This window comes from Chaetodon auriga, chromosome 12 (assembly GCF_051107435.1).
Source record: "Chaetodon auriga isolate fChaAug3 chromosome 12, fChaAug3.hap1, whole genome shotgun sequence".
NCBI classification, from domain to species: domain Eukaryota; kingdom Metazoa; phylum Chordata; class Actinopteri; order Chaetodontiformes; family Chaetodontidae; genus Chaetodon; species Chaetodon auriga.
The window spans coordinates 24,695,742-24,710,000 of NC_135085.1; the positions used below are offsets into that span (position 1 = coordinate 24,695,742).

General features: G+C 49.4%; 1 protein-coding gene across 2 annotated transcripts in view; it reads right to left on the reverse strand.

Moving 5' to 3' along the window:
• Positions 1–206: 206 nt before the first annotated feature.
• myo10 (myosin X) overlaps positions 207–14,259 on the reverse strand; it is a 101,348-nt gene continuing 87,295 nt past the window's right edge. For both annotated transcript variants that reach the window (XM_076744656.1, XM_076744655.1), the window contains exons 22-41: positions 12,096–12,202; positions 11,789–12,007; positions 10,774–10,813; positions 9,289–10,239; positions 9,049–9,169; positions 8,509–8,752; positions 8,046–8,141; positions 7,448–7,541; positions 7,135–7,190; positions 6,622–6,764; positions 5,896–6,087; positions 5,623–5,780; positions 5,384–5,507; positions 4,793–5,090; positions 4,494–4,701; positions 3,826–3,962; positions 3,607–3,727; positions 2,846–3,322; positions 2,481–2,672; positions 207–2,313 (exon numbers count right to left, since the gene is read on the reverse strand). In XM_076744656.1, the coding sequence (XP_076600771.1) occupies positions 2,203–2,313; positions 2,481–2,672; positions 2,846–3,322; positions 3,607–3,727; positions 3,826–3,962; positions 4,494–4,701; positions 4,793–5,090; positions 5,384–5,507; positions 5,623–5,780; positions 5,896–6,087; positions 6,622–6,764; positions 7,135–7,190; positions 7,448–7,541; positions 8,046–8,141; positions 8,509–8,752; positions 9,049–9,169; positions 9,289–10,239; positions 10,774–10,813; positions 11,789–12,007; positions 12,096–12,202 (4,089 nt within the window). In that variant the 3' untranslated portion in view covers positions 207–2,202. The remainder of the gene's footprint in view (positions 2,314–2,480; positions 2,673–2,845; positions 3,323–3,606; positions 3,728–3,825; positions 3,963–4,493; positions 4,702–4,792; positions 5,091–5,383; positions 5,508–5,622; positions 5,781–5,895; positions 6,088–6,621; positions 6,765–7,134; positions 7,191–7,447; positions 7,542–8,045; positions 8,142–8,508; positions 8,753–9,048; positions 9,170–9,288; positions 10,240–10,773; positions 10,814–11,788; positions 12,008–12,095; positions 12,203–14,259) is intronic.

The following is a 14,259-nucleotide window of genomic DNA, read 5'->3' on the forward strand; positions in this document are numbered from 1 at the left end:
GAGAGCAGCGCCATGGACGGAGTCTGAGGGCGTCACGTCGTGCATCGATAGGAATATGAGAACAGGTGATATTAGCAGGTAAGATAAGCCTGGTGATCGCGCTGTGCTGTGTGTCCAATCTCTGGCACCAAACTGATCTTAATCAAAGTCAAATCATAAAAACACTCAAACTAAAACAAAGAACGTGACAGTGAATCCATCCGCAGACCAAATATGTAACCATTTATTGTTAGAATCATCCTTTCAATACAGAGCACAGCTAATACGGATAAAAAACGAGAGCAGTCCTGTCGAAGATCCACTGTCCGATGGCGGAGGAGAGAAAAATACAGCAAGAGTTTTATCTGGAGAAAATCGTCATTCAGGAGAAAAATAGAAGGCAAAGACTTACAGTATAAAATGTACAGCCACATGATTATAGAATATATATTTAACATTGCACATTATACCAAAAAAAGGAACCACACATGGAAAACGAAGTAAGTGTACACAATATACAACAAGGCACTATGGGAGAAACCTGCACACGCGTCTTTGGATGGATCTGCCGCCCGCGGAGCTCCAGTGAAATGTTGTAGGAATGTCACGCTGCTAACAAGCTGCTAGCACGCCGCTAACACATTGCTAACAGGCTAAGTGAGCAAGTCGTTCAAGTTCAATCTGCTGTATCGCATCACGGCGCTCCGCCAGCTTCTAACGGTCCGATCACTGCACGCGACGACTGCTGCATCTCGAGGGTTTGATTCAGTTTTCAGGCTTTCGGGCTCGTTTTCTTTTGTAAGTGCTTTGCAGCTGCAGGGAAACAAAGACGAACACCTGAGATCAAACTTCTCTCGGCGTGCAGGTGTTTTTTCTCTGTTACTGCGTTGAAGAAAAAAACCTAAATAAAACTCCCCAAAAATCAGAAATAAGACAAAATGCTGAAGAATAACTCTGAGGAAGGTGAAGTTCAGAGGGGATGTTTGCTGTGATGTAATAAATAGCGGCGAGTGGTTTTAGAAGCTGATGTTTTGAACAGATGACTAAACAGTTAATGGACAAAATAACCGACAAATCATCACATTAACCCAAACAGCACTTAAAAATCTAATATTGCCAGAGAGCAGTTCAGAGCGAACACTACGGCAACATCTGTGGACAAATTTCATCTCACAGCATGTAAGGATGGATGTGTGGATGGACCTGGCTGCGTTTCCCTGACGACTAATGACCTCAACGCTTGAAATATTTCTAAATTCAGCTTTTCTTAGGAAGCTTGTGAAGCTTTAAAAACATCAGACGAACCCTGGACGCGACACACGGACAATGATAGTTCAGGTGTGATCAAACGGCGTCTTTCCTGGACAGCTGACGCGTGTCCACACTGGGGGACAGGACAGAGGTGGACTGTGACGTGGACGCCCTGACGTGAAGAAACAGACCTGCTGCAGGAAACAGCTGATTTCAGCGTGAACGACCTGCACAGCTGCCGCCAGAGTGGCATCGAGAGGACGAAGACTCGAGTTGGTCCTGCTTTACTTTGAACAGGCACTTGTGTGACCTTCATCAGCAAGAATCAGAACAGCCAATCACAAACGTGCTTGACGAGCACAGTTGCATATTATTTACAGTTGAACCTGGAGAACGTGTTTCAAAGCAGAGGAAAAGGCTCGTCCTGTCGGCTTCAGCTTCTTTTTTTTTTGACTTTCGGACACACACGCACACACACACACGCACACACACACACGCGCACACACACACAAGCCTCAGTAACAAACAGCTCCGCCCTGCAGCCACCCGCCTCGTGGCGCAGCAGCACGTTAGCATCAGGACGAAATGAACCGTTTCCACGCTGTCAGAGCAAGCCGATGACAAACGAGTCGCCTTAAACCTTCTTTTCTTTGCTCTGAGAAACAGGAAGTTGGAGTTTTTTTGTGTTTGGATGTTTCTGCAGCTCAGACGGTGTCAGGATGGACAGTTCTGATTGGTTGGTGCTGTTTTAACGACACTTCTCGACGTCTCAGCTGATCCGTCCAGCCTGAAATGGTTGCTGACGGTGTTTGTTTTAAGGTTCTGGCCTCTCAGGTGTGGCTGCTTGGTGACATTAAGAGCATTCAGAGTCGGTCTGACGTGTCAAATGTACGAGCTGCTCTCTCCAGACGGGCGTCCTCGTCCTCGTCCTCCACCCTCTGAGGACTGAGCTCAGTGGTTAGGGGGCGGAGCTCACCAGGCGCTGCACTGGCTGCCATGGCTGCTGACGGACTGACAGTTGCTGTAGCGCTTCTTGACGATCATGCTGATGTAGGCCTTCATGAGTTTGGCGATGTCCATGACCTGCAGAGGAGAGGAAGAGGAGTGAGAACAGAGTTCATGCTTTGAGATTAAAGGCTGCTCCCTCATTGGATTATCTGCACGCTCTTCTCGACGGGTGAGGGGGCGAATACGAGCTGCTGACTAACACGCATCAGAACTCCCCTTCATTTATTTCTGTGTGTACGAACCATTTGCGTTTCAAACACCAGCTCTCGGCCCTCCACGGCGATCTTGTAGGCGTTGGGCAGCGGCGCTCCGAAGGAGAGAATCTGTTCGTACGGAAAAACCTCCAGAGGCCACGGCTCCCCTCGCTTGTACACCGATATGGCCTCCCGGCTCACCCCCAACCACAGCTCAGAGGGGAACGCCCCGTCCCGACACTAAACGACAAGCAGAAACAAACATGGCGGCTCTGAGGTCTGACCGGACCGACTGACAAAAGGATTTGTGCTGGTAATGATGTCTGATGTGATGCTCGTTTGATCGTGATGATGAAAACGGGACAATAAAGATTAAAATGGAATTTCGACGAGGCGCTCTGCTGCGTCCTCACCTCGACGTTGAACAGCGTGGACCCGTACCCCTGCCACTCCTTCACCAGAGTCATGTATTTGACCATGGCCTGTTCCTGGTTCATCCCCTGCAGCTTCTTCCACTTGTCCATCACGCTGGTCCTCACCGCCGCCGCCTCCTCCCTCATCCACGCCTCCAGGCTGTTCTCCTCCTCCAGCTTCTGCCGACTCAGCGAGCCGCTCCTGAAGCTCCGCCTCAGCGTTCCCTCCAGGAAGCTCGAGCGTTTCCTCTCCGACGTCCCCGAGCGGTCCGCCACCGAGCCGGCGCCCGGAGCGAACGTCTTAGCCGAGTTCTGCACCCGGGCCCGCAGTCGCGCCATGGGGAACACCTGGGACATTTCGGGGACGCTGACCTGGGAGCTGTGATCGCCCAGGAGGTACTGAAGTCTCAGAGCAGCCAGGAACTGAAGGGTCTCCTCAGGGGCCGGATACTGACCGCGAATGACGGCCTCGTGGGCCTGCAGGCGTGAGAAAGAAGAACGACCGCCTCAGTGAGGAAACCATGTTTTACAGTTACGCATCAGGGCTTGATTACAGGGCTCGTCACATAAACGAAACGAGACCTGACACAAACCTGTTCTTTAAATTAAGCAGAAATCAACAGTTGAATGTAAATAATGCATCAAGAAAAACTAAATATCTTTGGGATGTGGACAGAACAAGGCCTGAGAGGATGCTTCAGGACGTTTTCAGACCAAACACAGGTGTGACCTCAGAGAGTCCCTGTGTGAGTGTGTCACACCTGCTCGAACATGAAGGCGAACTCCACGCTGTCTCTGGGAACGTTGTCGGTGTCCAAGAAGCAGTACAGCTTGAAGTAAAACTTCCAGCCGGTGTTCTGTTCGTCTGCGCTGGCCGAGAGCCTGGAAGGCAGAGAGCGAGTTAATGACGACCGGAGGACACAGGCGCACACACACACGCACACATTAACACACACTAACACACACGCAGTGACGCTTACTTCTCAAACTTGGCGAGGACGTCGGCCACCACCGTGCGGCTCTCGATGGCTTTCTCTGTGGTGTCGTTGTGTTCGAACAGAGCAAACATGTTCCTGCTGTCCTCCATGGCCAGACCGCGGATCAGCTTCTCCACCACCTGACACACACACACACACACACACACACACACACACACACACACAGATAAAACTGCCTTTAATCCACAGGTGTTTAGAGATCAAACAACAAGATTTCTGTACAAAAACGATCCATCGTGCATTTTTGTGTTGATCAGCTTTTCATACTTAAACACAATGTTTAGTGTTTGCTTCCAAAGCGTGTGCGTGTTACCAAAAACACCCCTCAAAGGGGGACCACAGCTGGCCACGTCACGCGTCAACCAAATGCAGATGTTTTCTTTGACTCTTTACGCTGCAGGAGCAGCTAGCTGAGGGAAGCGGTTACCTCCTTCACTACACTACGGCACGTTTTAGGAAACAGGAAGTGATGCTCGTTATTCAAAAGGAGAGCTGGCTGATATCTGAGTTTTGGCACCTTCATTTAACACTTAAAGATCACAGAGTGCGTTAATCACTCCACTGTAATCAGGCTAACTTAGCATCAGTCAGGACGTGCTGGGCTTCGCTCGCTCAGTCATCAGCAGACGTTAAACGTGCTGAACACCCACCTCTCCGGCTGTCGTGTGCGAGTTGATGGTGATCTTGCAGGATCCTCCTCCATGACAGTGAACGGTGGTGCTCATGTCCTGCCGGGCCACGATGGAGCGGATCTCCTCCTGCGACGGGACGTTCTCCCTGGCTCGGGTCTTCCTCAGGGAGTCGAGGGCGAAGGCGGCGTAACGATCCATCTCCGAGCCGGGGAAGAGCTCCCGAGTCCTGAGGAGAGAGCGATTTGGGTTGGTCAGAGGTCAGAGGTCAGAGGTCAGAGATCTTGTCTGGATTCCATCCATCTGCCGACGCGCTGTACCTCTTCAGGTGGAACTTGAGGTATCTGAGGATGCTCCTGGTCGGGACGAAGGTGCAGGACATGCAGGCCAGGATCTTCCAGCCGCAGAGGTTCCCGGGGCTGCCAGGCTGTGGCGGCCGCGTCGTCTGCTTGATCAGCTGGCAGAAGAGCTCGTCCCGAAGAGGTTTGAGCTCCTGGCCGGTCTGCAGGACGCCCTGGATGACGGGCACCGGGTCGGCCACGCCCTCCAGGTGCTGCAGAGAGCTGAACACTTTGAGGGCTTCGTCTTGCAGCGTCGTGTAGCTTCTGTTTCTCTGACCTGAACGGGACGAAAGTCCGGTTATACACAGCGTTTAAATGTGTCACAGAACATGTAGAAAACAGACGAACAGATAACAGGAACAACGGCCTTTAAACAGTCCTGTGATGGCACCATGAAAGCAACAAGGTGAGTGAATTCCTAATCTAAAATTTGCACAAACTGTTGTGAAGAAAGTTAAAAATTCGTCAGAACTTCCTGATGGTACGGCAGCTCTGAGTTTCTCTGTCAGTCTCACTCGATGACTGCTGCTCCTCCTGAACGTCTGACTCTTTCACATCTGCTTGACTCACCGCTGAGGTGGATGTCTCCGTAGGGCAGCGGCAGCAGCGGCGAGTGCAGCGGGTGGTGGCTGTAGCGCAGGATGGGGTTCCTCTTGTAGATCTGCTCCACCACCTCTGAGTTCAGACAGTTCTCCTGCAGATGATTGAACCATGATCACAGAAAAGTCCATTAATCGATCGATGAGTTGCATCGCTGTCTTTTAGCTCCTGGTGGATCTCCACCACTTCTACGCCAAGACGTTTCCTACCTTGACGTCCTGGATGAGCTGCTGGGTCGGCGTGTCGATGGGAGCTTTGGTGTCGATGACGTTCTGGATGGAGTTGGCCCAACGCGTGGCCTCGTTCAGCAGCTTACAGTACAGACGGTACGAGTGTTTGCGGCCGTACACGATCACGTTCCAGTAGCCTGTAGGAGGGTAAAAAAAGACATTTTTCCCTCAGAGTCATCCTAATTCAGTGTCAAATCATAGATGCAGGACGACAGGATGAAATCTGAGAGAAGTCCGTGCTGCTTGTCGTACCGGTCTCTTTGAAGACCTTCTCATCGGGCTGAATCACCGAGCAGAGGCTGTTCAGCACCAGCGTTCCCAGCTTCAGGGCGTTACGCTCTGAGCTCTTATAGTAGTCCAGGGAATTGTGGGTAAGCAGGAACCAGCGCTTCTTCAGCTTCAGCGAGGCTTTGGTGCTGTTCTTCATCTCTTTGTGCAACCAGCCTGGTGGAAATAAGAGAATCACACGTTAGTGTTACAGAAGGTTTTCCTTCAGGCCGACAGCAGCAGAAACCAGAGCTCCCAGTGTCAACGCTCCTCTCTGCGGTTCATCCTCGAGATTCTTTTCCAAAAGTTAAATGTTTTGATAAAAACCTGCATTTACATACTTATTTTAAGTTTTCCTGCTCTGTGCACTTAATCATTACGACATTTCCTGTCACGCTTTCAGGTTTTAATGCTGTTTAGCTTCAGAAAAATGCCTAAAACTTGGCTGGAGTTTGGTGCAGGCTGCCACATCTGTGAACCAGTATATGAGAACTAATGTCTTACTTCACATTTAAAATTGTCTGACTGCATCAGCGATGATGTCTCTCCTTTCTCTGCTGTTTCCAGTCAAATGGATCCATAAGTCACCCATTTCCATGTCAAACTCACTCTAACACTGTTCATATCTGTGTGTTGTTGCTCTGCTGCTGTGACTCTGATCTATTTTTCTGCCTAAGTGCATTCTGGGATAGACCCCAGCCTCATCGTCACCTCGGATGATGAACTCCTGTCCGTCGACGCGGGTGTCTCCTTTGGAGCGCTGCAGCAGAGTGATCCAGTGGTGCATCTCCTCGGGCGTGTCGGCGTTGCACTGCAGCACACGGTTCGCCGTGATCATGACGAAGGAGTTTGGCCTGCGACCGTCCGGACACGCGGTTAATGGTGAAGATAATAATGAGAAGATAGAAGAATCAAACACTGACTCATCACAAACTCAATCACAGGTTCATCAGCAGGCTAAAACTCCAACTACAACCTGAAGCAATAAAGCAGAAATTCTTCATTTTGTGTGTTAATGCAGCGGCTCCATTTGTGAACATGTATAACAGAGCAGCACCCCCTAGTGGCCAACATGAAATTAACACAAATGATTCGATTTTGAGCTAAACTTTGTGACTTTGCAGATCATTTCTGACGAACAGCGATCAGTGACAGGACGAAGAGCTTTAACTGAAGGACCCTTTGTGACTGTGTGTGAAACGGCGGTTTGATGAAGGGTCTCACCTCTCCGGATTGTCCGACGCACAAACCGAATCGATCATTCCAACGTCCATTGTTCCCTGAGGAGACAGAGGGAACAAAGGATGCAGCTTTTCAAACACGTATCTGTGTCCTGTCAGATGAACACGAAGGACTTCAGCAGACAGAACGAAGGCGGCTCTCACAAACACAGAGTTCATCTAAACGTGTGTGCAGACACGTGAACAGAAGCAGATTTTAGCAGATAACTGAACAAATCACAGCTTAATATTGAAGAGAGCAGTTCAGTGCTACAACTCCATTTCCCAGAGTGCTTTGCTTTCCTCACAGCACTCACCACAGCATTCTGGGGGTTGGCCTGCTCGTCGTGCATCTCTCTGATCTCCTGTTCTGTCGAGCCGTGGACCTGACTCAGCACGCTGAACCACTGGCTGTAAGCAAATCATCATCATCATCATCATCATCATCATCATCATCATGAAGTTAAGGTAAGGACAGTGAACAGGACGTGTATGAAGCTGCAGACTGAAATTATGAAATTCATTTTGGAAAGATTTGAGGAATGAATCATTCAGTGTGCAGGTTTTAAAAATCAGAAATTCAACAAAGGTGGAATATTTCCAATATTGCACTGAGAGAAGCTGCCACCGTAAACCTGCTGCCAACACACATGCACACGCACACACACAGACACACACACACACACACACACACACACACACACACAGGACAGATATATGGAGGAAGCGGACTGTCCCTCTGAGAGGAAATCGGCCGGCACATCGAGCCCACAGCGACACCTCCTCCTCCTCCTCCTCCTCCTCCTCCTCCTCCTCCTCCTCCTCATTATACTGAGAATGTGAGTGTGGTTTCATCCTAACCGGAAAACTGTTTGAGTCGGAGAGAGAGAAGGAAGTTATTTGTGCGACGCTCACCTGGCGTCCTCGGCGGACTCGGCGATCAGATGGTACGTCCTCTCCGGCATCACGATGTCGATTCCGTTCTCCTTGCCGGTGTTATCAATGATCTCTCTGCAGATCACAAAAACAAGACCAGGTGAGTGTCTCCTCCTGTTCTGTCCGTCACTTCAAAACTGCTAATATAAAGGCGACATCTAGTGGACATTAGAAGAACTGCATCCTGGTTACTACGACGCTGTCTGACCTTTTCCTTTATTCTTCAGCCTGATCACCTCTCCTCCATTCTTTTATTTCTTACAGCGTTTTTTGTCTTTAGTTTGTCACGACTGTGTTTGTCCAGAGGAATAAAACACTGAACAGGTTGTTGAAGCTGTTAATACATTTACATTTACATTCTATATGGAGAATTCAATCAGGAAGTGTTAGCAATGCTAAAGCTGAGGTCATACTGATCACTGCGAGGTAGCCGAGTCCTTACTTGGCATTATGCATGTCCAGCACCCCCTTCATCTTCTCCTCGCCGTCATTCTCAAAGTACATGAGCTTGCTCTGCCGCAGCACGAACCAGCGGCGCTTCCAGTTGCGGCGGGACAGCGTAGACGAGCCGCCCCCCTTCTTGTGCAGCCAGCCCTGCTTCAGAGCCTCCTGCTTGGCCCGGAACCACAGGAAGGTCTCGTCCTTGAGGACACACCAGCGCCGCTTCCACGTGTTCATCAGACCGCCTGCAGAGGAAAGGAAGAGATTTTTACTTGTGTGTTCACAAACTAAAATATGAAGGGCCAACACTTCACATGAAGGTACACATGTTCACCCTTAACTAGCTGCTTATTAGCATGCACATTAGTAACATACTGGTTCAGTATTAGTCATTATGAAGCACTTATTAATGCCTTATTCTGTATGATCATATGATCGTAAGACAGGGATACAAATGGAGGAAGAGCTCGAGGCTTGTTCTTCAACCTTCACTTCCTTTCAGTTTCTTACAGAAGTGTGAGTACGGTGACGATGGAGATACCTTTGATGTAGAGGAAGCTGTGGAAGTACGGGAGCGTGACGCAGCTGTAGACGGAGTCCCGCCGATACGACAGCTCGTCATCCGTGTCGAATCTGTCAAAGTCGTCCTCGCTGTCCTCAAACTGGAGTAACGAGAAAGGAAATGAGGCATTCAAAGGAGCAAAGTTAGCCCTGGTGAACGTACTCACTGGCAGCAGTCGAAGTTACTGCCCCTCTGATCTGAAACCTGATCCCGACTCACCGACGACTGAGCCCCCTCCGAGCTGAAGCGGTAAGCCCCTGAGCTGTTGTAGGTTCCTACTGAGCCGCGGTAGTCGGGGGACCACTGGCCGCTGCGAGGGTTGGAGAAGGCCAAGCTGCCGCTGGACACGATGGCGCCCTCGTCGTAGTCGTCCTGGTCGTAGTCCGAATCCTCGTCCGGCGGTATGAGCTCCACCAGGTCGTCAGACTGGGCCTCGGATGAAGCCTGGGGGTAGGCCGAGTCCCCGCTGGAGGAGACGCTGTGGCAGACGGGGGGCACCGGTGGTAGAGGCAGCGGCTGGTGGAGCAGGGCGGTTTGCGGCAGGGGTGGGACCACGCCATCGTTGGCGTATGGATCTTCTTCAGACGAGTCATCGCTTGTTCGGATCCCGCTTGTCCGCTGGCCGTCCGAGTGGCCGTGCTCACTCGGGTTCGGCGAGTCTTTGAAGGCTTCGTCGTCGGCCCCAAACCCTTCATCGACCTCTTCCTCGTCGCTGCCTCTCCTCCGTCCGCCCTGTTTCTCCTTCTCGTCCTCTTCGCCGACTCCCAAGGAACTCTCAATGTTCCTCACGCACTCGTCGATCTCGTCGAAGTTCAGCGAGTCGAGGAACTGCTGCGCCGCCTTGCAGGCCTCGTCCTCCAGACGCCTGAGCTCCTGGTCACGGAGGAGCTGCAGGCGGTTGAGGGAGGCCTCGGTCAGAGAGAGCTCCTGACGCTCCTTCTGCCTCTGCAGCGACTGGATCTCCCGCTCCAGTCGCAGGATCTCCTCTACCTGAGACGCCTCGTGAGGACGGACCTCCTCCTCTTCAGACGCCTCCTCGACGGCCTCTGCTGACTCCAACTCCTCCAACGCGCCCGCTGATGCTGCAGCTGCGACTGCAGGCTGAGGCAGAGCCAGAGAGGCTAAGGCCTCGGAGCGACGCAGCTCGTCCAGTCGTCTGGCCTCCTCAGCCTGACGATGGAAGACAGACAACAATTAGAAAACTGTCTGGTGGAAACAGTTTTAGGTCCAACATCTGCACAAACAATGCTGGTGCTCAGTCTGTCTTCTCTAAGATGGTAACCCACTCAAGAAAAGATCTCTAGATCTCAGTTTTCAAATTTTCAGGTGTCATTTTTCATGATCGTACTGCAGCGCGTCGCCTTCAGTTCCAGAAAATTCCTAAAACAAGTTGATTTTGTTCAGGAAATAGGTTGAAATAATCTGCACAGGGAGAATGATGATTGTTTCATAAGAAAATGAAGGCTTTTAACACCAAACCATCGAGAAAACTAATGCTAACGCTAAGAATGAAATGCTAATAAAGTACATTCTGAAGAGTTGCTTTTTGATCTAATCTAGTGCAGTAAGACAATAAACTGTAAGTACTGAAGGAACATTAGATTTCATAGGAAACACTGACCTGTCTTTAATATAACTGAGTGCCATATAAAAACGAATGCAGATGAAATAGGAAATGTAACGTGATTGTAATAATCGTCGTACCTCTCTGGTGATCCTCTCGGCCTCCAGCTTCTGTCTCTCCCTGCAGACACAGACAGACAGACATCAGCTGACCGAACAGATAAGATTTACTAAAACACAGGTAATTGCATTTCCCGTCTCGCTGAGGCATTAAATTCCCGTAAAACTCATCCAGAATACAGGTTGTAAAGGTCAGACCGGAATCCACCCAAACAACAATGAAAAGCATATACTGTATAAAACTCTCTGTGTGCTGGTGGTAAATGATCAGGAAGTCGACATCATCTTTGAATTTAATCTACATCTTCCTGCTAAATACTGAAAGCTGTTTTGTGGCTTTATTCATTAAATTTATTCAGAAATTTGACTGTAATTAGGCCAAAAACATAAATCAACAGGAGGAAGTGGCTCGATCGTCCACAAGCAGCAGCGAGAGGCTTCACACAGGTGAGTCACTTCAGGTGCTTCGAGTCTGTTTAGTTGGACTTTTGTGTCCAATTTCAAGTCGATCAGACAGAAACGAATTTGTGTTCCTTCATTACAGCAGCACCATGTGACGCTTTCACGTCGGTCATCAGGCCGAGTTTCACGTTTCTGCCTCATTCCAGCTATTTGAGCCATTGCAGCAGAACAAATTAATAAAACAAAATGTAAAATAAGAATAATGATAATGATAATAAAGGTTTCTGGATTTAATATTTATTGTCAGAACTGAATTCCTGATATTGGAGAGAAGACGTTGAAACAGCATTTAATCCACTGAGATATCAGCTGAGCGAAGGTCTAAACTGAGGTATAAAAAAGGGGCTGTGGGTGAATTTGGACTCATGACCTCTGGATTTCTAAGATCCGCCTACAGACCAGCCCTCCTGGGACTTCCTGCTGACGTCTCTGTAGGTGGCGCTCTTGTCTTCATAACCTGAAAACAGCGTAAGTGTGACGGCTGCTGCTCCTCAAAAACTGGGAAGAGGTTTACATGATTCGCACAGAGCATACAAAAACCCCACTAGCTAATCCTTCCGCTCGACGAGCCCACCTCTCTATCTCCTCCTCCATCCTCCTGCGGCGCTCCTCCTCCCTCCTCCTCCTCTCCTCCAGCAGCTGGCCGTAGGCCCGGCGGGCCAGCTGGCCTCGCACGCGTTTCTGGAAGGTGAGCGCTGCCCAGCGGAGGAGCAGGAACTTCCTCCTCCAGTAGAAAGCTCTGTAGTTCTTCTGAATGACCACAATGCACTGCAGCAGCTTCCTGTACTGCTTCCTGTGTGCGAGACGCCATCAACAATCAACGAGAAAGAACATGAAAACCGTCTCTACGAAGGCTTCGGCGGCGCCTGCTGAGGTCGTACCTGGCCATGTAGCCCATGACGTGCGCCTGGATGATCATGGCCGCTTTCAGCACCTCCATCTCCCTCTGCTTCTCCAGACGATGCTCCAGAGACTCCCGCAGAAACACCTGAGAGAGGAGGAGAGGAGGCGCAGGGAGCGAGGAGGAGAGACACAGGAGGATATGAACGAATCATGACTGTTATTCTCTCAGTGTTCGCAGATTCAACTGTTACAGACGAAGACTTCAAATTAAAAATGTGCACGAACAGATAAAAGGAAAGTCATTAGAGGACTCCTTAAACGAGGAGAAGGGGGGAGGATGAGGAGGCGTCAGGTGAAGATCAATGACGGGACACTGCTCTGAGCTGACGTGAAGGTTTACGTTTCATTTCCACGACACCTTCGTTAAAGGAGCTCCTTTCCTGAGCGGCAGCTGATGATGACTGCGATCAATAATGAATCTGTCGATTCCTCCGACGAATCGTTCGGTGCAGAAATGTTACAAAATAGTTGAAAACGTCAAGAACGAGAACCCTTCCTTTGTGAAGCTGAAGCGGGGGAACGTCTGACTTTCAACACAACTTGATAATTAATGGACAATTTGCACTTATCTCAAATATCGCCATAAAAAGGCAAAGAACAGAAGAAGTCCCATATTCTTCCTCTTTATTCTTATTGATCTAATTGATATTTATGGTTAATTTCTTCAGTTTTGACTTTCAGAAACGTTCCTGGACTACGAGCATGTTTGTCTGATTTTAAAACATTTTTTGCGACAGTTTTGTGACTAAACAGGCACAATGAAAGGCGGAGAAGGAGGATTAACAAGTCGTCTCGTTCGACTCGCAGCCTCTGAACGCAGCACATCCAGGCTGGATTACACACACGTTATGAATTTACAAGTGAACAGAATTAAAGGGAGGCAGTCCCTCCTTTTTCTGCAACATCACCGTTTAACAAACGCTCCTTTCCGGAAAAAACAATTGAAGCCGACATAAATCAAATCCAGATCCTCCTCTCCTTTTGTTGGCGCTGCTAAAGACCACAGATTACTGCGGCGAGTGATGTCTCTGTGAAAAGACACATCTTACAGGCACTTAGTCCAGCTGCCTGTTGCAGGAGCCAAGCTGTCCTCCATTGATAGAGGAGCTGGGCCCACCGAGGGACGCCGGGGTTAATCCGATTAGGGAGGGAGGAAAATGAGATATGGGACGTGGTCTCAGGCGACAGAGATGGTGGGGAAATGTCACGGTGCTACGGGGATACAGGAGAGCAGACTGGTGTGTGTGCGCGTGTGTGCGTGTGCGTGTGTGTGTGTGTGTGTGTGTGTGTGTTGTCGGCAGAATGTTGAATCCTCTGCGGTGAAGCACTAATGAGATTTTCGGGAGGAAATGTAAACTCGGGGTGATTTGGACGTCACTGACAAGCAGGTTAATTAACGGGGAAACATGCGGTACATGCCCCTGCACGTGCACACGCACGCACGCACGCACGCACGCGCACGCGCACACACACACACGCACACCAGTGTCAGGCTGTAGAAACCTTTGCGACTGTGTAAAGCATCCGAGCTGATTAACATGCCTCACAAATAAAATAGATTACAAATAAAAGTCCTCACTTTGAAATTAAGTCAATTCTTTTGAATTAAAAAGTGAGCTTTTATGACAAAAATGTAGTTTTGGCTGAAATGAGACCACAAGAGGTTGATGCAGGATAATGGTAAAGAACAGTATGTTCTCACCAAGCGTAGCCACCAGAAGCTAACGGTCATATCAGACCAAACAGGACAAGAAGGGAAGTCAAAAGTACAACATTTCCCTCGAAATGAAATCTAAAGCAATGACTGCAGAGTGCGTTAAGTACAGAAGATGAGCACATGTACATCCTTCCTCTGGCTGCCGTTAAAACCTGGCTGTTTGTTGACACTGATTTGTACACAGTACAATAATCTACGTGTCTTTTTTTTAAGCATATCCCCAAAATTCAGCCTGTTCAAATCCGCTAAAATTCAAAACATCGTTCTGTGGCTGTGAACAATGTTCGGCTGCTCAGCATGAGCTCACACCAGCCGAGCCACTGATGGGAGAGCTTGACCAGAGTACTCAGCTTTTACACACTCATAAACACACACACACACATTTATTCAAATGTACTTGAAAACACACATAAAATAAAGGGTTA